General features: G+C 48.1%; 1 protein-coding gene across 2 annotated transcripts in view; it reads left to right on the forward strand.

Moving 5' to 3' along the window:
• LOC108939350 (zinc finger protein 385A-like) overlaps positions 1–23,740 on the forward strand; it is a 69,102-nt gene that overhangs the window by 40,679 nt on the left and 4,683 nt on the right. Inside the window, exons 1-5 of one of the 2 annotated variants that reach the window (XM_029246227.1) lie at positions 3,051–3,536; positions 6,414–6,524; positions 12,633–12,804; positions 20,337–20,672; positions 23,270–23,454. In XM_029246227.1, coding sequence (XP_029102060.1) covers positions 3,498–3,536; positions 6,414–6,524; positions 12,633–12,804; positions 20,337–20,672; positions 23,270–23,454 — 843 coding nt within the window. In that variant the 5' untranslated portion in view covers positions 3,051–3,497. Of the gene's footprint in view, positions 1–3,050; positions 3,537–6,413; positions 6,525–12,632; positions 12,805–20,336; positions 20,673–23,269; positions 23,455–23,740 lie in introns of those variants that run through there. The other variant, XM_018760618.2, reaches the window with a different exon arrangement.

Genomic DNA, 23,740 nt, shown 5'->3' on the forward strand with positions numbered 1-23,740 from the left:
AACCCCAGACCTGCCAGAGAGCGGGACACGGCCAAACCCGCCACACCACCGCACCTTCCATTCCTCTGTGAGGAATAAAACCAGACACAAGACACAAACGCTACTGCCATTGCACATTTGTAAACTGTTAAAAATGTCATTTTCTCTTTTCTGTGAGCAGAGCAATTGAACTATGGCCAGAGCAATGGAGTGAAGAGATGGTACTTACTATAGTAAATAAAGGAAACTATAGGCCCTTTATGAAACAAATACAGAACAGAGCTTTTAGTTTAATGTTTAGTATCAAGCTTTAAAAGCACAATTCTGGAGTTTGACTGATAAACATTTATTTTTCAAAAAAGAAACACACACACACACACACACACACACACTTTCAGAACCGCTTGTCCCATACGGGGTCACGGGGAACCGGAGCCTAACCCGGCAACACAGGGCGTAAGGCCGGAGGGGGAGGGGACACACCGAGGACGGGACGCCAGTCCGTCGCAAGGCACCCCAAGCGGGACTCGAACCCCAGACCCACCGGAGAGCAGGACTGCGGTCCAACCCACTGCGCCACCGCACCCCCTCAAAAAAGAAACATTTTCTGACATTGCTTCTTTATTTTATTGCCTCTTTTCTGTACTGTCAGGAAACTGTAGCCATGCAGTATTTTTTTAGTGTAAGGAAATAGATATCTGTGCTGGCTGGTTGCATTGCTTAACTTTCTAATTTTGTTTTTCTAGTTTCCGGAAACGTTGCCTCTGCTAATAAATATCACGTAAACAAACTTCCCTAATTTGAAAATAAGATTAACCCTAATTCACTTAATGACAGTGATGATATGGAAATAAACCTTTGCGCATGTGCACCACATAGTCGTTTATTATGCAGTTTATGACCACGGCATGTTTATTATTATATTCATATTTTGCTTACATGAATTGATTTTGCTATTTTTTCATTCGGCCTGCAGAGGGGGATGTTGTAGCACTTCTGAGAATGAACCATTGACCCTTTCACACCCCTCTGCCTAGAGCCCATCTTTCATTACTGAGACACAACTGGATTGACAGACAAAGGGTTCAACATTTTGTTATATTTAACTGATCAGTTTACTGCTGTTATGGTCAGAAATACATATGATTCAGCCTCATATATTTCTTGAATTCTTTTTTTTGACAGATTTTCCTTTCATTTTTGTTAATTACACTTCCATACATATTTACAATAATTAAATATAAATGTTTTTACATTATGCGAGATTGATAGAAGTGAGTTCAAGCACATCTAGAAAAGAAAAGAACGTGTTTGTAGAGCTTAGTTTGCAGTTACCTCGGCCATCTCTCCTTTCTTGTTTAACTTTGTGTATCAGAACTGTGCTCCGCCGTTCCGAGATCCCTATCAATCCGTCGCTGTTGGATTCCTTTTCCAAGGCTCGCAGTAAAGGTGTTCCTTGAGCTCACAAGATCTGTATAGTTTTTAGAAAGGCCCATATTTAAAGCTTGACTTGACAGCCTGGCACAGCCATGGCCTTTCAGCGGCGGTCAATCTGCCAGCCGCTGACGCCGTCCTCAGAAACCCATCTTCTCTGGCTGACTTCTTTGGGGTCGCTCTTTTTTCGTCTCTCTAAGAAGGAATTTGCGAGCGAATAAATGGAGGATTTCCTTGTTTGGAATGTGGACTCTTATAAAGTGGCCTGCTTGTTTGACTTAGCATTAACCACTCAGGATGGGCCTTTGTGGCTGACATCGAGCTGAAGTCAGAGTGCTGGTGCACGGGCCGTGCTTGCTCACATTGCCATTGAGCACAGTCTGTTCCTTCCACGGCTTTGGGCCTCTTCGACTATAATGGACTGCAGCCAGATGGAGGATCCAGGCATGCAGGACTTGAAGGCTACCCCCCAGCCCTCTGGCTGAACCCTGGCACCCGTCCATGTGCCTCGTCCTCCACCTGCCTGCCGTTGTGAGCGAGCTCAAGAGACACGGACGGCCCTGAAAGATTCATGCGGCGCACCTGGCGCTGGCTCGTGTTCACGGGAGAGCTTGGTGCTGACTGGCTGAGCTGCTCAAGTGAATGATGTTGTTCTTCACCTGCTGCATTCCCCCTCATCCCAAGAGCTCAAGCCAGAACTCCTCCATCTCATGCTTCCCACCACCATCAACCTCCGTGTTGTGGTGCTGTGAACCTGCATTGTATTCGGTTCACAATCAGCACCTACCTTGCAGGTATTTACAGTACAGTACGTAGCAGTGGAGCAGGGCTCTGCATCCACTTTTGGTTTCCATATAGAAAGACATTTTGTATCCGATGTGTTCGTGCAATTAGGTTTGAGTAATGCACCGCGGTATGACAGAAATCACACTGTGAAGTCTGCGGAGCTTGCAGAGCACAGCTCAACGTAAATTTCTGTCTGCGTATGCAAATCGTCATTAATCATCACTTTGTGTCTGAAGGTACTTAAGAATCATTTAGAAAAACGTCAAGCTTGAACCGCAGAGGCTTCGGTGGCATTAAGTCCCAAAGTGGAAGGGTGTGTTTACACAGGGAATGATTTCAGGGCATCGACCTCACACTGACATTGAGCAAGAAACCCACATCTCGTCTTGGGTGCAGCAGTTCATGATTCTCCCTACTTCATCTCCAAGCTCGTACACGGCCTTCAGAAGCGTACAGATGAGGAGGTCAGACAGGCTGAGCCAGGCTACAGCAGGAGGATGTGAGTACAGATCCTTCATGCCTGTGGGCTGCTCCATGTTCATGTTCAGATTTCCCAACACCCTCCTAAACCCTATATATATATATAATGCTGTGTGTACCATCTCAGAAAGTATAGGAGCAGGAGTGCTTTTCTGTCTTGGGAGGAGGAGGGAAGGAGGAGAACATAATGCTGGGTCATGAAACAATGTTATCGAGAGGGAGAGAGGGAGATGGTGGGGGCTGAGGGTGTGTGGCTCAGAGGGGTGGAATTTGCACAATATGCTCAGAGCAGCTGGGCAACATGAGTGAGTGTGTGTGTGTGTGTGTGTGTGTGTGTGTGTGTGTGTGTGTGTGTGTGTGTGTGTGTGAAAGAGAGAGAGAGCGAGTGCGAGGAAGAGTCAGAGAAACACTCGGGGACAGAGTGCAATAACAAGAGGGAACGAGAACATGGAAGTGAAGGTTGCAAGGAGAACAGAACTGAGTTGGAAGAGCAGTTTTTCAATGTAGACAAAGCTTTCTTGGCCAGAATCACTGACCACACCTCTTACTGGCAAGTATAATTACAAACAGCAACCAAAACTCTCAAAGAGGGGTTATATATCTAAATATACACAGGGAGGAGAAGACATATGAGCAGGGATGAGCGTATCTGCGCTGGGTGAGAGGCGAAGGAAGGCAGGGGGCTGAGGAGAGAGAGGGACAACCAGGTGCAGTTTGGGGACGCGGTGGACCAAGCGCGACACTCACGCTCTCGCTCTCTCTCTCGTACTCTCACACACACACCCAAACACAAGCCAAGACACACGCGCACAGGACCCATGCAGCTCAGCGCTCCAGCCGACGCCAGTGAGAAAGCGGTGAGTACAAACACTGGCAGTGGGGACGACCGAGAGGGCTGGAACAGCGTGAAGCGGACCTTTATAGTGTGTGTACCTGTCAGCACAGCATGCTGGGCAGATATTTACCAGCTTCGGGGATGTCCTGCCTGGTGCGATGTGTCGATTGCTCGTGTTGATGGTGAACTCCCGGCACTGCGGGTAACATTGCACTGCCGCGGATGGCGGTTACAGGTGCGGTCGTGTCATTCGTCTGTGGGTGCAGATGCTGAAGCGAGGTCGTTTGAGCAACATGCTGCTGTTGTGGTTCGTGGAGTGCGGAGTGTGAGAATGATGGTCTTTCTCATGCCCCTTCTCCAGGGGATAAGGACCTGTGCAGTGACCTCAGGACAGTAATGCGGGACTGAGGGTACCAGGGTTATGATCCCCAGCTGGTGCAGAACCAAAGTGCTCAGCAGACACTTTTGTCCACATCAACTGAAGATGCAGATCCTGTTCAGCTGGAGGTTTCAATGCAGGAGCTGAAATGAAACGCATTACTTAGGGATAGAGCAACTATACAGATTAAGATCCACTTTTTTCCACAACCAGTTGTTTGCTTTCAGGTCAACTTGGCATTGAAAAGCCCAAAATTAGAGAAAGGGCTCATGACACAATGAGGTCGTGCCACTTTTAATGTTTAATCTCAGAAAAATTGTCACGTGAAAGCAGATGGGACATTTCATGACTTAAAAGCTCATCGAATGCCGCGAGCTTTTTATGCCGCTGTTATCACTTAGAAATTGGTTACGAGCGAAGAGGAAGGCTGGAATGAAAAGTGATGGTTTTGGTTGGGACCGAGGACAGGCTGTGGTCGGAGGATGAAGTCCCAGTGAATTGTGTTTTCTGTTTTCTCTGATTTAGGGGTTCGAGTGGTTGTTATAGCTGTGGATTATGGCTTAAAAGAGAGTAATGACTAGGGAAATAAAAACCCCCTGACATTTCGGTCCTATTTTTGCTCCACTGGCCAGAACAAAACAGAGCAACACCCAGAGAAATTGGCTGCGGGAATGCTGCTCTTCCATGCGGTCCAGCGGCCCGTAAGTGGCGGCTCCCTGGGCTTTGCGAGGCCATGCGGGGCCAGCGCCTCCATTTCACAGCGAGCTGGTGTGCCTTTGAAGAGCCGAACACTCAATCTGTAATTGTACGTGCCACAATGCCGTTTGCTTTCAATCCAGTGGATTTTCCATATCACAGTCGCTGCTCTTTCTCCTTCCCTATTAAAGTGCAAAAAAGAACTTGATGACGGTGAAAGGACGGCCGTGGCCTTTGAGGTCAGCTTCAGCATCAGATGTACTTTCGGTACCGTTTGTTCCTCTCGTTCCTATCTGGGTCCGGCACACGTGCCTCAGTTGCGAGAAAAGGGGACGCCGCCACTGGCGATCGGGAAGTGACATATTTGGAAATGCCGGTGCTGCGACCGCTGTTCCGCAGGTGGCGTGTCTTCGAATGGACAATGTTCTCCTGGTCCTTGTCCTGTCCTGTGATGCTGAAATGGTCTGGGAACTTTCCTGTATTCTGGGAGTCGGTGGTTTTGCTTGGCTTCCATCCTGCTTGATTTCTGAATTGTTTTCATTTGGTGGAATATTCCATTCCACCCCTCCCTTCTGTCTTACTCAATTTTAGCTCATCAGAAATACAACTGGGTCCTGGCTGCTGTGAACACATGTGTTCCAGAAATAGTTCTTATTTCTCATTCTAGTATTAGAAAATCTTGGCATACATCAAAATATAGAAATAATGAAGACCAATACTATGACACTAATCAATATTTATTGGTAATTCAGTAACATGTACACATTGTAAGACTATGCCAACAGACCACAGGTGGCATACAGTTCCTCTCTTGTGAGGGGTCTAGGCGATGGAGTTCTAGCGTCACAGGTTTTACTGGATATCTGGTGTCAGTGGTCTTGCTGGATGGGAGTCAGGTGTCCTGGGTCTTGATGGATGGAGATCTGGTCTCAGGGACCTTATGGGACGGTGATCTAAAGTTGGGTGGGCATCTGTACCCTGGTGACAGTGCTGTGGCTACTGTCACGGAGTACTGTGCCCCTTCGATACTAGCGTGGTCACGGCCACGGAGCAGGTTAACAAATTCCGAACTGTCCCTGCCACCTTCTCCAAAACACACACGCAAGTGAGAAGCACAAGCAGTCATCCATCTGCACACACTGATCTGCTGCAGGCTCGTCCCCGTCCCTTTGAAAGCCTCCTGTTTTGCATTTATTCATTTATAGCTGGCACTTTTGCCCAAAGCAACTTAAAATACTAAGTTACTTACAATTATATACCTATTTATACAGCTGGGTAATTTTACAATTTCGGGCAAGTACCTTGCTCAAGGGTACTGCAGCTGGGATTCAAACCTGCAACCTTTGAGTCCAAAAGCAGCTCTAACCACTACGCTACCAGCTCTCCGGAATGCAGACTTGATGCCTGTCGTTGATTAATACGTTTTTGCAGTTTTTCTTCTATAAAAGCGCTGTAGATTTTACACAGCTTTTCTTACACTTCAACGCGTTTGTACAGCCGGTTATTTGTTACACAACCCATTCAACGCCTTCCTTCATCTGAGACTTAATCGTCGATCGTTTTGATCTCCCATCTTTTTTTTTCGAACCGCCACCTGCTGTCTGTGTTTCAACACAGTGCTTTGAGCATTTGTGTGAACAAGTGTGAGTTTCTGTTGCGTGGGCGGGGAGAGGCTCACGGTCCTTCTCTGGGTGGAAGGCAGCAGGTGCACACACCCGGGCTTCCCTTGGAAACCCTTTATTTACCCCACGGCTACAGTTGTCAGTATGCGGCTCTTTGCCGGCTTCCTGCTGAGGTTTGATGTTCTTCTCTTCCCGCTCATAGATGGACCCTGTGCAGAAGGCTGTGATCAACCACACCTTTGGAGTGCCGCTGGTTAAGGCCAAGCGACCCATCATCTCTTGCAACGTCTGCCAGATTCGCTTCAACTCTGAGGTGAGGAAGTGCCGTCAGGGAGAGGACGTCTCACCCAATGCCGACATTCTCCTGACTTCCAAACGTTACACTTTACTTGCGTACAGTACAATACATTTACATTTGTGTGTCTCCTGTTTGCGTACACCTACATGTGATTCCTTCAGCATGTGTGTGCTTACAGTATGCGTTTTTACCACTGTCTATACTTTGGTCTATGACTCAGGGAGCAGGAGACAGCTCTGAAGAAGTGTTTCATTAAAGAAGGTGACATAAAACTATTTGTTTCATTGCTAAGGGCAAATAATAGAGCTCTCAGGCTTTTGGAAAATTAATTTCAGATGGGCATGACAACAATGCAGTGCTGACATCCCAGTATGTGCCAGGACTTACGATTCGCAACCTCCTGCTTTTCTAGCAAGCGCTGTCCTTCTGCACTATGCAAGCTCACGTGTACGGTTTCATACTGCTTCAGGACCACGTGGGTCCTGTGCATCCGTGTGTGGAGGGATGTTCTAGAAAAGCTGACGCTTCGGTCGCAAATGTGCTCCAGCTCTGCCTTTGAGGGCTCTGATCTGAGGCCTGGGTTCTGACCCAAGGCTGCCTTGCCACGAAGTCCATAAAGTCTTGGGAGTGTCTCGCGCCCGCAGCTATTTTTGCTGTTTGGACTGTAGTCCGGACTAGGATGTGGCTCTATTGGAGCAAGGCTGTAATTTCCTACCCTGCAGTGCGCATCATAGAGGGCCAGGGCAGAGCAGGGGATGCGGGTGACACGGGGACGACGAGCTCTCCTGCTGTGCCTTGGGATCCCATTTTCAGACTGCATCTGCATGACACTGTTCTGCAAGAGCGGCTCCTACGCTGGTGCCTTCATTCCAGCTTGGTCACAATGCAGCCATCACGTTTCTTTTTAATACGTTCATCAGCGATGCATCAAAATCCACCCAGTCGCTTTCCGTCCACCTTTTTTTTTTTCCAGTTTGCTTGGCTTTCAGACTCAAAGAAATAGTAAATAATTCAACACTTAACACTTAGGTGTGTAAATAAATCAGTAATAATGTGCAGACTTGCAAAGCTGATCTCTGTTTATGTAGACATTTTACAAGTGTAAATAAAATGAAATGAAAAACTACAATGAGCTTTGTTACTAAACATTTACAGGACCTTTGAAAGGATTATTTTTTGCTGACTTATGTACATATACCATATTAGTTTATTTAGCAGCTGCTTCCTGGGAGGGCTGTGCAAGGTTTTTGTGTGTGTTCCTCCAGCCAGGGAAAACCCACTGTTTATAGCACAGCCTGCCAGAGCAAAGCCAAACAAGTTTGACACACAAGCATGCCTGTAAATATTGACTCATGCCAACCTGCACATCGCTAAGTACTTTGCCGTCTTCTCCTCCGACTTTGCGTCCAAGACAGCTGGCCCGGCCTTTATGTGGGCCCGTAAATGGTTTCAGCCCCTCGTGCATGCAGCCCCCTCAGTCGGCTGACGGTCCTGTGACATTAACTGGGTCTGGGCAGCAGCCGGTTCAGGTTCTCCACGTCTCGGATGTTCTCTCCTAGAAAAGGTGGACCCCCACCCCTCTTGTATGCCAGTCCATAACCACATTCCGTTCAGGATGTCCCAGCACTTCAAACCTGCAATCTCGGTTGTGAAGTTTTCACCTTCTTTTCCTTCTCCACACCTACAGGGAGACGTGCTTGGCGCCAGCTCACGTACAGTATTACAGTCCTGTCGACCTTTATTACTCCTGATGGAGATGACTCATAGTCTGTGAAGGCTTCCTAGGATTTCTGGGGTAAAAATAACCTGATCAAACAAAACCGTTTGATTTGTTTAAATGACTCTTTTTTTTCTTCTGTTGCACGTTGCTTCCTCTTTAATTCCAGAGCTCATGTTTCTCATGCTGAAGGGTGCAATGCCATGAAAGAGTCCTTGACAGAGCTAGATTAATTCTACGCTCCCTCCCTGACAGGGCGGCAAGATGAGGTTCGCACCCCCGTGCTTAGTTTGTCGTTTCTTGCTGTGGTAGATTACCACGCATACCACAGAATCTCTGGCCAGCACTGGGCATCTAATCTGTCTGTGGTGTGATGAGATGAGAGTTTCTGTTTCTCATTACTTTTGCCAAGCTGTGAAGCGTGGTGCCGTTTTACCGCATGCTGGGGAGCCAGGGATGCCCACAGTCTGTGAAATGCAGAACCGTATGGCTCTGGCAGAGCTCCTGCAACTGTCCTGCCGAGGACCCGCAGGCCTGTCCCCATGGAAAGCTGCAGCGCGGCTCTGGGATGTGGGGGTGGGGTAACCTTGCCGTACTGCAGGTGTGACATCACTGTTGGGGGGGCAGTGGCGTTCAAGCTGCACCGGTCAACGTCACTGCTGCAGCGAGGTCAGGATCGGTCCCGGTGTCTCCCGTGTGTTTGGTCTATTGCTGCGGCTCTCTGTCACACCAGCTACATCCTGCCCTAAGGCCAGTATGTTACAGAACACACACATCTCCCCATGGCTGAAGTAGCCAGCTGTTTTGCATGCTAGCTCTTCTCTCCATTCACATTTAATTCATTTATCCGACACCTTCCTCCAAATCGACTTACAATCTTAAGATACACGGCCTGGACAAAAAAAAAGTCGCTACCTGGATTTAACTAAGCAAATAGGTTAGAGCCTTCCGTTGGATAATTACTGCAGTGATTAACATGTTTCAGCTGGCAACAAGTTATTTAACCCTAACTGATGCAGTGAGTAGCTTCTTATTTCTTAAAGAACCATGTCGGAAGACATATCCTGTGGTCGTGGAAAAGATGTTACTCTGTTTCAGAAGGGTCAAATTATTGACCTGCATCAAGCAAAGAAAACAACTAAGGGGATTGCTGAAACTACTAAAATTGGGTTAAGAACTGTACATTGCATTATTAAAACCTGGAAGGATAATGGTCAACCATCATCTTCGAGGAAGAAATGTGGTCGGAAAAAATCTTGAATGATCGTGATCGGAGATCACTTAAATGTTGGTGAAATCAAATAGTAAAAAAAACAACAGCAGAACTCACGGCTATGTTTAACAGTGAAAGTAAGAGCATTTCCACACACACAATGCGAAGAGAACTGGAGGGATTGGAACTAAACAACTGTGTAGCCTTAAGAAAACCACTTATCAGTGAGGCTAATTGGAAAAAAAGGCTTCAATTTGCTAGGGAGTGTAAAGATTGGATTCTGGAGAAATGGAAAAAGGTCATGTGGTCTGATGAGTCCAGATTTACCCTGTTCCAGAGTGATGGGTGCATCAGGGTAAGAAGAGAGGCGGATGAAGTGATAGTGATACACCCATCATGCCTAGTGCCTACCATACAAGCCTGTGGGGGCAGTGTTATGATCTGGGGTTGTTTCAGTTGGTCAGGTCTAGGTTCAGCAACGTTATGTGCCCAAAAATGAGGTCAGATGACTACCTGAATATTCTGAATGACCAGGTTTTTCCATCAATGGATGACAATGCCAGGATTCATCAGGCTCAAATTGTGAAAGAGCGGTTGAGGGAGCATGAGACATCATTTTCACACATGGATTGACCACCGCAAAATCCAGACCTTAGCCCCATTGAGAATCTTTGGGATGTGCTGGAGAAGACTTTACACAGCGATCTGACTCTCCCATTATCAATACAAGATCTTGGCGAGAAATTAATGCAACTCTGGACGAAAATAAATGTTGTGACATTGCATAAGCTTATTGAAATGATGCCATGGCGAATGCGTGCTCTAATCAAAACAAAAGGCGGTCCAACAAAATATTAGAGTGTGTGACTGTTTTTTTGGCCAGGCAGTGTACTTTCATTCATTTACCCATTTTTACAGCTAGGAAACTTTACTGGAGAAATTTAGGGTAAATACCTTATTCAAGGGGACTACAGCTGGAGGTGGGATTTTAACCTAAACCTTTCGGTCTAAAGGCAGCACCTGCAACCACTACACTACCAGCTGCCCCATCTCCTGAGGAACATCATCTGTACACACTGTGTGCTATATCCTCTTCATTTCATTGCTGTCTTATCATTATTAGTCCTGTTTTTTTCTCACTGCTTCTCTGCCATTTCTTGTCCTCTGTCCCATTTTATCACTGACATTACACCTTTAAAAATCCCACCATTTAGCTTCCAAGTCTTGGAGACTTTACTGTCTTTACCACTTTGCTCTCTGTCTCCAGAGTCTCCACTTCTCTCTCATTCCCAGTTCACTTTCTCCAGCTCTGATGTCTCTGAACCTCACACTGCCTCTCTTTTCAAGCTGGTCCAGTGTTTGGGGACCTTGTTCAAGCTCCACTCAACGTGACCACCTGGACAAGTCTCAGCAGTGTGGTACTCTCTGATCCTCCTCAAAGGTTAAGAAAGCAGTCCTATTTATGCCATCTGGGCACATGGCTCTGTTCATCTGCTTTCGTCTTTTCAAACTGCATTCCTGCAGTGGGGCCGCATGCCCCAAACTCCTTTTTCTCATCTCCTTAATCTGCTTCCTTTGGAATGACACATTCTCAAGACCCCCAGAGGGGTAAAATGACAGGAGAGGGGCTATAAGTGACTCTGTTCTTGTCGGTTACAGCCCCTGGGCTTAAAGAACTATCCTTCCATGTCCCACCAAACAGAGCACCCTGCTGGCAGTATGCCCCCCCCACTCGCCCACCCCCCCGTCTCTCCCGTTCCCCCTCGACCCCGACACAGCATGTTTCTCTGCCACTTGATTTCTTTATTCAGCCCTTGCAGCTGCTGTCAACGGGTCTCTGGCTCACTTCAAGAGCGAGCCTTGATAATCCCGCCACTTAATAATCATCATTGTCTAGATAAAATAATTATTGGGCCGACAGAGAGCCTCACAGGCTGTCCAGGACATGATCGCGGTGTTTCAGGCCCTCCGACCGACAGTCTTTCAGCACCGTCTTCCACTCCATCCCTCACAGATGGCAACGAGCGGGTCTCACCTACTCAGCCTCTACTCCAAAACATCTCATGTTGCCTTGTCCTGCTTGGGGAAGTATTTACCTGTCTGGCATTTCAGTTGGATAGAAGTGTGTGTTTCTGCACCCATGTCGCTAGGTTTCTGGGACAGTATAGCACATACAAGACGATGTGCTGTAATGGATACCAGTTCACGGTGATGGACTTGTAGAAACTGGAATGTTGACTCACAGAACGGATGCTTCAGTTTATGTACCGCTGATTGAAGTAAACAATTCCAGGAGGAGGTTCTGCTTCAGTAAGTCCTTTTTGCTGATGCTGTTCCCGAAACTTCATTGACACACCACATGATTGAGTATTTTCACACGTATTCGTGTTAATTCTGTTTTCCCAGACAAGCACAAGCAAAACAATTCAAATTTATTATTTTCCCCACGAAAGTGTTAATATGCAGGGGTGTGTGTGTGTGTGTGTGTGTGTGTGTGTGTACAGCTCTGTACACACGTTTGAATGTTTCAATTTGCCTTCCTCCTCAACTATAGCTGTAATGCAACCCCATCATGTTTGTCAGCCAGGTATTTTTACACCATGGCCTCACCCATAGCTTAAAGAAGTGGGGGAGGGGCTTCAAAACTCGGGCATTTGTCCTTCTCCTGTTAGCATTCCACTGAGTGCGGTTTAGCCGTCCAGGGCTGTCTTTCACCTCTTGCTCATAATGGAAGAACTGCCAGGCCGCAGTGCCAGGAAAGCTGCGGAAGCCGTTGTTTCAACTGGGGAGATGAAAGCGGTCAACGGGCACATGGAGCTGGCCCTCAGCTCTCCCCGCAGGCAACCAGCGGGTGAGGGCCACCTCGCTAGATCCCACCGCACCATCGTTCATTCGGGTCCACGGCAAGGTCACGGCTCGTGTGAAAGTGTCAGTTTGCAGCTCTTGGTCCGGGTCGCCGTCCGTTGCAAAGTGGTCCGTCGTCTCCTGCCCCACTGGGTGTCCAGTTCCAGGCTGAGGGCCTTTTTTGAGCGGGTATATTGTGTTCACGCTGAGAGAGCTGGTGCAGATCTGTGAACGGGTGTAATGTGTCCATGTGTCACGGGCGCTGCACTCTACCCATGACGTAGCGCTCTACATAATGTAGCTGCTGCTGCAGTTCACCCACCACCCCGTTTCTCCTTGCTGTGTACAGAGTCAGGCGGAGGCCCACTACAAGGGGAACCGGCATGCCCGACGGGTAAAAGGCATCGAGACCTCCAAGAGCCGGCCTCAGGACAACGACCGGGCCCCCCCTGCCCAGATGGCCTCCCCCTCCCCTCCGGGACCCCCGGCAGCAAGCCTTGACAACGACCCCAGCAAATCAGGTGAGTGAGGAAAATGCAGAGGTCTGCTTCCCTCCAGTACAGCGTGTAAGCGTCTTTCAGCCCATAGCCCACCTTATTTACTGGACCTCATCTGTGGTCATCTCATCTCCAGACATGTAAAGAAGGCAAAACAACGCGAGCTTTGTTTACGTGTTCTCTGCTAAGTGCCTCCAACAAAACATTATGTTGCTCCGGGTTTTAACTGTAAGATCTTTATTAGTCCTTTCTGGGAAAGACAGTATCTCAACTTAGAGCTATACAAATATAAAATGTTAACGTCGGGCAAGACTGCATTATTCCTGGTACCTTTCAGCGTCTCTCAGAAAGGCCAAACGGCAGTCATTTTGTCATTCAGCACGTCCCCCATTGCAGATGTATGTTATACAGACAGAAAATGGGGAAAATGCAGAAATGGAGTGCAGCAGAAAGGACATCTGAGTGTGGGACAGGAGAAAGACTGTGGTCCACCTGTCACCATCGCACCGACCGCTACTCGGGGTCCACAAAGAGCAGAGGGAGGCTGTGTAAGCAATAAGCAACAGAACTCTTCCCCACAGAATTTCAGCAGAAAAAGTAGGACGGTGTCTGTGGACCCCAGTGTCCTGGCCTTTCTCCATGTGTGGTCTGGCTGGGGAATGTTTGGGAAGTACGCGGCACGGTTCACATGGACAAGCGATGAGCACGTGACAGAGTGAAGATCGGTCACGGCCCTGCACTGAGCGACCGCACTAGACCGATGCTGCTGTGTGAAGGAAGATGAGTCCTCCCTTAGCAGAGGCCATGGAAAACGTTTTTTTTTTTTAATTATTAATATAAATCATTACTTAAATTATGCCAAGCTGACACTTTTATACAGTTTTTTTGCAGTTTTATGCATTTAAACAGTAGAATATTCTACTGGAAGCAACGTGTGTTCAAAATCTTATTTAACAATATACAGAATGGTCACTGTGATGTCGTTCAGCGTGTCCCCCATTGACGTCTGTCTTAATGCGGTCGGCACCACTGAAGCGCCTGTTCTGAAAACACAGCGTGATACTGACAGCTTTTTAGATACTGACCACATGGAGGCCATGGTAAATTTCACCCCGACACCTGAACATGTTGAAAATATTCCAGCCAGGCCCCTCAGTTGCGAGCCCCAGCTGGTTTCTTGAGAAGAGTGCACCGGGGGACATTTGTCACAGGTTGCAAAGTAGCATATGGGGTGGGGAGTATTACAAAAGCAAGATGAAGTGAGGAATGGGATGGACGATATGGTGGTTTGGCGAGGAGCTAACGGCATGGGAAGCCAATGTATAACAGCACACTGAGCACACAGCTGGTCTGGATTTAAGAGGTTAATTAGGTTTTGGCTCATTATTGTGTGGGCGATACAAACTTAGGGACGAGGGCGGGGCATCCAGCGTAGTGTCGTCACTGGCTCTTGTGATGTGGCTCTTCTGCACTGGGCTGTGCGATACCTCGCTTTAAGAGTTGGGTTCGGATCCCAGTAGAACACACTAAACCCGACCCGCATTTGAGCTGTATGTATGTGTCATGAATACAAAGCACCTCAGCCGTCTACTGCACGGGCTGCTGATCAGCTGTCGTTAAACATATAACAAACTATAACTCGAGCATGAAGTGTAAGACATGTCCTCTACTGAGATTGCGTTTATTCGTTTATTCACAGATGCAACATGAGGCTTATTATGAAAAAGTGTATTCAACAACACAAAGACACCATTAGATGTGAACGGACAATTATCAAAGGAACCTTACTTGTCTCATACCACCATCTTACTAGTACTCATTATTCAAGCAGCCGCCTATAGAAGAGAGAATTAAATAGCAAACACACACACACACACACACACACACGTTATCTGAAACCACTTGTCTCAAGCGGGGTCGCAGCAAGCCGGAGCCTAACCCGGCAGCACAGGGCGTAAAGCTGGAGGGGGAGGGGACACACCCTGGATGGGACGCCAGTCTGTCGCAAGGCACCCCAAGTAGGACTCGAACCCCAAACCCACCGGAGAGCAGGACCTGGCCAAACCCGCTGCGCCCACTAAATAGCAAACATGTTGATCAAAATAACTGGTGCAGTTGGTCAAATTCTGTAGTGGTTAGGAGACCATGGGAAAATGGGTCTGGAAGAGATGCATTGTGAGACCCTTCTGGAATGCTTGGGAGGATTCAGCATTTCTGAGGGAGAAAGGGACCTCTTTCCACCATGTCAAAGCCAAAACTGAGAACCTACAGACTTTCTCTTTAGGCCCCCTCATGAGTGCGACAGGGAAAATAACAGGGTTGTGTCACTTGTGTCTGAAACGGTTTTAGAAATATAACATTTAAAGGTCTCCCCAATTTTAAAGTGCAATTTTAGTAGCAGAGCAATGCTAAAGTTAGTGTAAAAGGACAATGAGAATGAGGCGCAGTGTGGGGATGTGGGGACTTTGCGGTATTCTTCATTTAATTGCCTTGTTACGTCCCATAAGTGATACTGTTGATGCTGAGATATATGGTCTGTTTGGCTCAGTAAATTACTCTCTTTGCTCTGCTTAAGCCATGTTTTTGCGACCTCTTCAATGCCATCAGCTTCAGTACACTAACAGGGTAACGGAGCAATAGTATCTACAGGGGATTTATTTGTTGTTTGCTGGTGAAGCATCACCCACTGTTAAAGTGTGGAAAAAAAATATTTTAACAGAAGGTCAAAATCAGCATAAATACAAGATATGAGCAGAGGAATGCTTTTTCCGCTCCAGGTCTCCTTTTCGTGACCTGCTCCCACCGACCCTAATTCTCCCTAACTGGCGGCCTGTGCATTCGGTTCAATTTATTGTTTTGATTTCTTCCCGGAGCGCCATCCCTCAAACAAAGCTTCCATGAATGTGGGCGGCCCCTGGGAGCGTCCAGCTGTGTTCCCATCTGGAGACAGGCTGCTAGCTGGGGGGGGGTTGGGGGGGCAACTGGAGGAGAGCCCCACATCCCCACAGCAGTGTCCTGTGGTAGCAGCAGTTGGGGGGGGGGGTTCGTGTGTCATCGGGGAACAAATGGGAAGGGTTTCTCACGCTTTCGTGCAGAACTCTGCGGTTTCTAGACTCACCCTTATCGTGTCTAATAGTTGCTGAAAGGAAGCAACAAATTCCCCCAACAGTGGAGACTGAGTCTGACCATCTCAAGGGACAGAGAAGTGATGTGTAAATAATGTCTCAATTACATAACCCAACAAGATTTCTGTTCTTAGTTATGTCGATTTTTATATTGATTATGATTGGTTTACTTTTACTGATTAAAAAATACTGCTAGTTCGTCTGGAGTGTTGCTTTCAGTTTGGTGCTTTATAGCCACTGCAAGATTCTAGAAGCACCAGAACACTCTAGAAAGCATCAGATCCCAAAAGCTACCCGAATATTCGGCGCTAGGAGCCCAGTGCCAAAATTTGCTCATTTCACATCTCACACATCATCTGAAACTGCTTGTCACATACGGGGTCGTGGGGGGCTGGAGCCTAACCTGGCAACACAGGGCGTAAGGCCAGAGGGGGAGGGGACACACCCAGGACGGGACGCCAGTCCGTCGCAAGGCACCCCAAGCGGAACTCGAACCCCAGATCCCCTGGAGAGCAGTATCCGGTCCAACCCACTGCGCCACTACGCCTGCCCTTATTTCAAGAATGTAGAATGTTTTTCTAAAAGCTGACATATAGTACAAACTAATGCCAAAACAATGCTTAATCTACCAACGCTGAATGGAAAATGCAAAAAAATCGACATAAAATTTCTGTTTCGTTGTGTTATTTGGATATAATTAAATAGTATACATTCATACACAACTGTTATTAGCAAGTGTGCAACTTGGGGCAAATAAACTGCCAAAAAGAAAACAGTTGATTTGGTTTTAGTTTACATTTTACTTTTATTTCTTGTAGCCGGACTGTGGCAGTTACCGCTAACACGTCAATGCCCCACCCAGATGGCCAACCACAGCGAAACACGCGGGCCCACGGCTCTGGTCCCTGCCCCACGTGTTTTAAAACAGTTTCAGACCCCTAGCTCTTTTGTAAATTGAGAATGAGGCGAAATGAGAGGCCCCTCAATGTGGCTGGCTGGGGGGCTTAGAGCCGTGACGTGAATTGACGCGTCTCCCCAGAAGGCCTTCGCTCTGCTTGTGAATTTGACGGTTAGAAAGTGGGATTTTTTGTTGTGGGGGTGCTGGCTGGGGAGCTGTTTACTTCACTCCCCCATTTCCCTCATCCAGAAATGCTGGGCGTCTAATCTAATGAGGGGTGCTGCTAAAGCCAGAGGGAGAAGCACATCCACAGCGTCTCCCTGACTTGTCTTCCCACCATCAGACATGCCAAGTTCATCTAGAGAACGGTTTCATTCCTCTGTCAATAATCAGATGCTGTCCAGATACTGTCCCCCGGTATCCAAGAAACTCTAATTTACATCCAAAATATCTGCATCCAGCTCCTCTGAGCAATATTGAGAAAACATATTTTATAGTTCCCCAAATACCTATATCCGTCTCTATTTGGGTGACACTTTTCTTGATCAAGACTACTGCAGTAGGAGATGGGATTCAGTCCCAAATTCAAATGAAGCTCTTGCCATTCTACCGCCTGCTGGTCCTCCACCTCCCTGCTTCTTTGCTTCTGCAGTATAACGTATCGCACGGTTCAGTTCTTCTCTCTCGCCATCCTCTGAAAGATGGTTCCACGTGTAGTAATACGTGTTCACATGCTCAAGTTCAAGTTTACCGGTGTAAGTTACTCACACTAATTGAGCCCTTATAAGCTCAAGCCCTTATGAAGCTCAAGCCCCACTGTTTTGGGAACAGCTTTCCGTTCAGTTCACGTCAATCACAAACCCCTTCATCTCTCTGTTGGCTAAACAGCGGTCGGTGGTCACCCTCCCCCCTCTGCTGGTTCCTCTGTTCTTTGTCTTGTTATTTACAGGACCTTTAACTGCAACCCCCACCCAACCCTCCACCTCACACTACTAATTTGCAGCAGCGAAGAAAGACCAGCAGTAAAAGAGCAGCAGTATGAGTGCTGTAGTGGTCAAGGAGCATGTTAGGATGTGCTGGACAATGAAGATGGTGGGGGAGAAGGGCCCTGCACTCCCTTGTCCTCAGACACCCATTATGACATCCTCTTTCAGAGCTTGTTAATCATTGACAAGGCACAGGGGGCTCGGGCTGCCGGACAGGGTCGATGGGTCAGCTGCATTCCTACAATGATTATGTATGTGCGTACAGAGGACTGTTTGCCTTGCCCCTCCGGCCGCACGCTGTCCTTTATCATACGCCGACTGTCCTGTGTGACCGCAGTGAATTATGGTGACAGGGAAGTGACTCGGAGTTAATATACTGCAGGCCACTTATTGTTCTCCTCCCAGTTTTCATCTAAGCATCCTTCATCTGCTCTCCTTCCCTACGCCGCCTCGCTGTGGTGAACCTCACCAGGCCGAGACCTGCAAGCCCTCGCTGTTTGCAGCACCTGGCCCACAGATGATCACCTGCAAAACCAGACACAGGGCCCAGTGGACCACCTGTCTGCTCCAGAAACTGCTCGCAGAATACTCATTTTTCCTGATTGCTGGCCCGATATAATGTTGGCACACGGAGGAGGGTTGCGCTGGTTTTTTTGCCACCTTTACAAGGTTCGTCTCCTCTTCCCGCTGCCTTCCGACTTTTCTCCAGCATTCGTTTCGAACCGTGTGTCTCTAACATCTCCAATGCTGTTCGCTGTATTTTTACACTATCCAACATTAACTGTAAACTGTAGACTTCTCTTAGCTGTCCGATCGGACCGAACAATGAGGCCGCTCTGTTCGAGAACATCTGGATGTTGCCTTGTTTTGATTTAAAAGGACAGCTCCGAAAGCACGCTTGATCTAAGGTTTCCGGAAACATCTGCCAGGCCCTAAAAGCCAAGACTTCACTGCTCTATGTCAAAGTGTTGACTCTGTGTTGGACAAACGCAGCGAGGGATGTTCAGTCACCAGCACCAAGACAACTAATTGACGCCAGCACTAAGATACCAACTGTTCCCTTGGCTGCTCTGCCCCTATTCTTCTGTGACATAACGCAAACCACATGTTCGCGGATGCTCTGTTGTCAGCACACTGCAGGTCCTGCCCCGCTCCGAATCCAGGTTCCGAGATATGCCCTATACCATTGCACCCTGCTGAGGAGAGCAATGGGTGTCAGCGCCCCTCCGTCCAGCGCTGCTCACAGATACTCCTGACATTGCAGTTGCTGCCACCCCAAATCCAGCATTGTGATCCATCTCACGGTGGCGTGATTCGTTGCCCTGGACACAGAAAATGGCACTGTTACCCAAGCATGATGACTGGGATTGCGCCAGATGGAGGCCTTCAGAACAGCCAGACCCAGGTGCTATTGTGGACCCCCCTGGACACAAGTAACTTTAACAACACCAGTTCTGCGTGCCATAATGCGTGACTCACACGAGCAGGTGGTAAGGTGATTTTTTTTTTTTTTTTAACAAGAACGGTAAAGTTAATTTAAAAAAAAAATAAGACGCGCACTCACGCATTTTGGCAAGGCTCGGAGCGTCCGACTTTGTGTTGCCGAGAGGTGCAAGGTAGTGCCGTTTTTATCAATTGTCATCTGCGCAAGCATCAGGGTGCCACTTGCCCCCATCAGTCCTTTCACACGGAATTAGTTTTAATGATCTGGACAGAGGCTTCGGAATGAAGCGAAGCTCTAATAATAATCGTTTAAAAACTGCCTTGGCCCGTAAGACCCCGAGAATGACAAAAGCAGACGTAATCCTAAAAAGGAAATTGAGCAGTTAAAGTCAATGTTTACTTTCCTCCCAGAAATACTGTACCCGTAACCCTTTAAGACCTTAATCCGGCTGGATGTTCCCCCCCCTCTGCTTGCACCGCGGCCCCCAGCAGTCAGGGATAAGGCTCTGCTTGCTTCCCTGGAACTCGGACGGTGACAGGCGGAACTCTCTAACGCCCCTACCCGGGTTTTTTTTTTTTTTTTTTTTTGGTGAGGGTGTTATAAGCCTCATGCCCCCCGTGGCCTGAAAAGCCGTCACAGTTCTGCATGCTGGGATGAGGCACCAGGCCGCAATGGTCTCAGCTTGCTCTCACATGCACGTACGCACACGCAAGTGGATTTAGGTGTGTTTTCCTCATCTACTTCTTCAAAGATACACACTTACTAAATATATCCTGCAACAAAAGCCAAAATCCTGTTGACAAATGGGGGCAGCAGTGTATGGCTCATATTGCCAGCCTTTGAAACACTCAGTTGGTCGAATCAATAAGAATTAAAAGAAGACTCACATTCACAAAACCGTCAAAACACCGTATGCATGGATTGCACGGGATGAAAAACAAATATTTATCCTTCTGTTACACTGACAAATAAGGAGTTATGAAAGGTGGTGCAAATGATTGCCGACTACGAGCTCCACAAATGTTCTCCGCCAGAAGAGTGAAAGAAAAGCTCAGAGTGGAAACCTCATTGATGTGACTTCTCTGCTTTCCTTTGTCTTCCAGATGAAGCCACAGCACTCCCGCAGCTGAACGGGCCCCACCTGCCCCCTTGCCCTCCTCCCTCTGCACCTCCTACCCCAGATTCGCCCGTACTCCCTACCTGTCCCCTCCTGCCCCCTTCAGCAAATCCTCCCTTGGCCTCCACTCCCTCCCCATCCCTTGGCTCTGGGACCACCCGTGCAGACCAGCCTGGCCCAGGTCCCGCTGGTCCCCCTGGGGCCCCTGGAGTGGCCCTTAGCACCCCAGAGTCTGAGGAGGACAAGGCCAAGAAGCTGCTCTACTGCTCACTGTGCAAAGTGGCTGTCAACTCCCTGTCCCAGCTGGAGGCGCACAACAAGGGTGAGAGGCTCACTTGGGCCACACACTGGTCCACTTGGCTGTGACATTCGCGTTCAGGTGGGACGTGTGCCGCTGCTCTTTTTCCTCGCTTGCTGCAATGGGCCACTTTCTTTCCGCCTTGCTTCGTAGGATTTAACACAGCGATGCGGAAGGCCGCCCTGGCCGAGCGGTGACTCATTTATTCAAAGGAGCGGCCCTTTCTGAGATTTACGGCTCTTCGTTCGCACTCAGTGGGGCCAAAGAGCTGGAACGGTCCACAGAGCACGACACTCAGTGATGGCGACTGCAGAAAATCATCATGATAATGAATAAATGAGTTCTGATGTTCAGCCACGCCACGGTCCTGATTGCAACCCTCCACACAGAGCTGAGGCGAGCTGTGTCTTGGTGGTACAAGCAGTCATCCTCCTGCCTCAAGCTCTAAGGATGGGCTGCACCTGAAGGTGTTTTTGTTTTTTTTAAGTGGAAACACTAGATCACAGGGTTAAAGCCCAGCAGCAACCCTCTCCTGCGTGAAGTCCACCTTTACACACGTCACACCTTGATGATGTCCGAAGGCATTTTGCTTGGCCTTTACCATGGGCTTCACAGCCTTAAGGGGTCTACGAGGCAGCTTCTTCCTGATACGCGATACCCTGGAGCTTTCCGTCAGAGCTGAGCTGACTTCACTCCAGTTCAAGTCTCCGGGCACCCGAACTGGAGTGGACGGGCCGGGAAGCTCTCCTTCGAACTGTCAGCCATGTGCACCTGGAACTGACTCGCCGCCGTATTTGAATTTGAAGAAAGATCAGTGTAATTCATGTTTTCTCACAGTATTTCCACTTTTTGGGCCTTTTCTCTTAAACCTGATCTTAGACTTAATGTTTGACGAGTAGGCAGATCTGGTTTGCCAAGTAGCTGATTAGTGTGAGCACTCTTTAACGCGGTACGGCAAAGGGGTTCCGATCTGCACTGTTGTGTAAACGAGCAGAACTCATTTACCAGAGATGTCCAATTTGTACCACGGCCGGTTACAGTAACCAAAACAAATCACAACAATAGTGAAGTCAGATGTCTGCTGCATCCAGCAGTTTCAGTGATGTAAGGCACACGCCCACACATGCGTGAACACGCTGTCACACGTGTTCATATACTCACAAGCGGAATGACTTGCGCTGAAACAGATGCCCATCCTGTACAGGGAAACACCCTCAAAGGCAACATGCTGCTTTAGCTAGACCCCATGGACGGCGGCGACGATGAGTAATTGCTTCAGAAAATAGAGGAAACAATGTGGGGACAATGGTCTGGAAGCACTTTCATACCCCCCACAGAGAGAAAGCGAAAGAATACCATGTTTTTCTGAGGTCCAAAAATAAAATCATGTGCTACACAGACAGCCAGAATGGAGGCTGGAAAATGACACAGGTAAAGAATGGAGAAAGGGGGAAGAAAAGAAAAAAAAGAGATGGAACCACAGGGAACATCAGCAGAAAAGAGAGACATGAACCACAGAGGGGAAGCGAAAGAAGTGTTGAATGTGCTTCAGTGCTCCTTTTCTCCACATGCACGCAATGTCGAGCCTTTCCCAGTGCAGACGACATACAGCGAACAGATTTCGCAACTTGATTACCCAAAACAGGATCGAAAACAACGACAGAAGACGAGGGTGGAGTGTTTTTACAGTGGAAACCAGCCCCTCCGGCCCCTAACCCCAGCCTTGCGCTCATTAAACGGAACAAAGGTGAAGTCCAAAGCTGAGTCAAACAGAGGACACGGGGCACCTGTGGTTTTGGGGGGATTACTGGAATTTTTTATTGCCAGAACATAACAAGTCCTCAGCTACAGAGGAGCTGTTTGGCAGCGACGCAGTGCGTTATGAGTAAGACATGCCAGTAGATTGCAGTCGCAGCGAGGGTATGTGGACACCAGCATGTCTCAGGCCAAACATCACTCCGGGCCAAAACAAGTCACACACTGACCCTGTTTTCTGCTACAAATGAGAAAAGAAAACACAACATGCAAAATTGTCAGAATAGCAAAAATCAGAATCAATTGAATCTGTGTTTGTGTCCCATAGTCGCTGATCCATTCCTGGAAGTCTTTGTGGTCAGTGATTTATTGAATGGATCAAAACTTATTCAACCAACCATTGTTAGGGAAGAGCGGAGGGGAGCAGAACTGCTCGACACGCAGGAATGCTGTTGACATTACCCACCAGTTCTTCTGTTCTGCAAAAATGTAAACAATTAGCAGCCAGAGACGTTGTGTCTAATTACTGAGCTGCGTCCGGCTTCGTGGAAGCGTGGGCAGCTGGGACCTCTAGCGGTGAAGGGCTGCCGCTGCTGTCCTGTCGATGCGGCTGAAGGTCAAGCAGAGGAACTCCATTGCAGGGGATTCGATCCAATGCCGCATGCCATGTGCTCAGCTGGAGGAGCAAACAGTGGATTAGAACTCATCGCATCTACTGACATGGCAGATCTGGGCTCAAAACCCAGCTTGCATTTACTGGAAAGTGAAAGTGAAAATGCTGAAATGATGCTGAGGTCAGTAGTTTCTTTCTGGTTCGTGCTTGCAGGGACACCTGTCTTACTTTTGGTCTGCTGTGTGTTGCTAAGGTACCAAACACAAAACAATCCTGGAAGCTCGGAGTGGCTTGGGCCCCATCAAAGCGTACCCTCGACTGGGCCCCAAGCCCAACGGCGAGCAGGGAGGGGCTGCAGCGGACCCCAACACTCAGGAACGCACCTTCCACTGTGAGATCTGCAACGTGCGGGTCAACTCTGAGCTGCAGCTCAAACAGGTGAGGAGCTTAACATGTTTGACCACCTGCGTTTATTTACCCAGCTGGGTAATTACCTTACTACAGGGTACTACAGCTAGAGGTGGGATTCAAACCTGCCACCTTTAGGTCCAAGCACAGCAGCCCTGCTCAAGGACCTGTAATAAACAAAAAGAAACAATACTTTGGATTTACCTATGAGGTATGTTAAAAAGTCCAGCACAAAATAATTTAAAGCATTCCACGTATATTTGGCTGAAACGTTTCTCCAAAGCCATTTACAAGGATTTTCCCATTAAAATAATAC

This window comes from Scleropages formosus, chromosome 19 (assembly GCF_900964775.1).
Source record: "Scleropages formosus chromosome 19, fSclFor1.1, whole genome shotgun sequence".
Lineage (NCBI taxonomy): Eukaryota > Metazoa > Chordata > Actinopteri > Osteoglossiformes > Osteoglossidae > Scleropages > Scleropages formosus.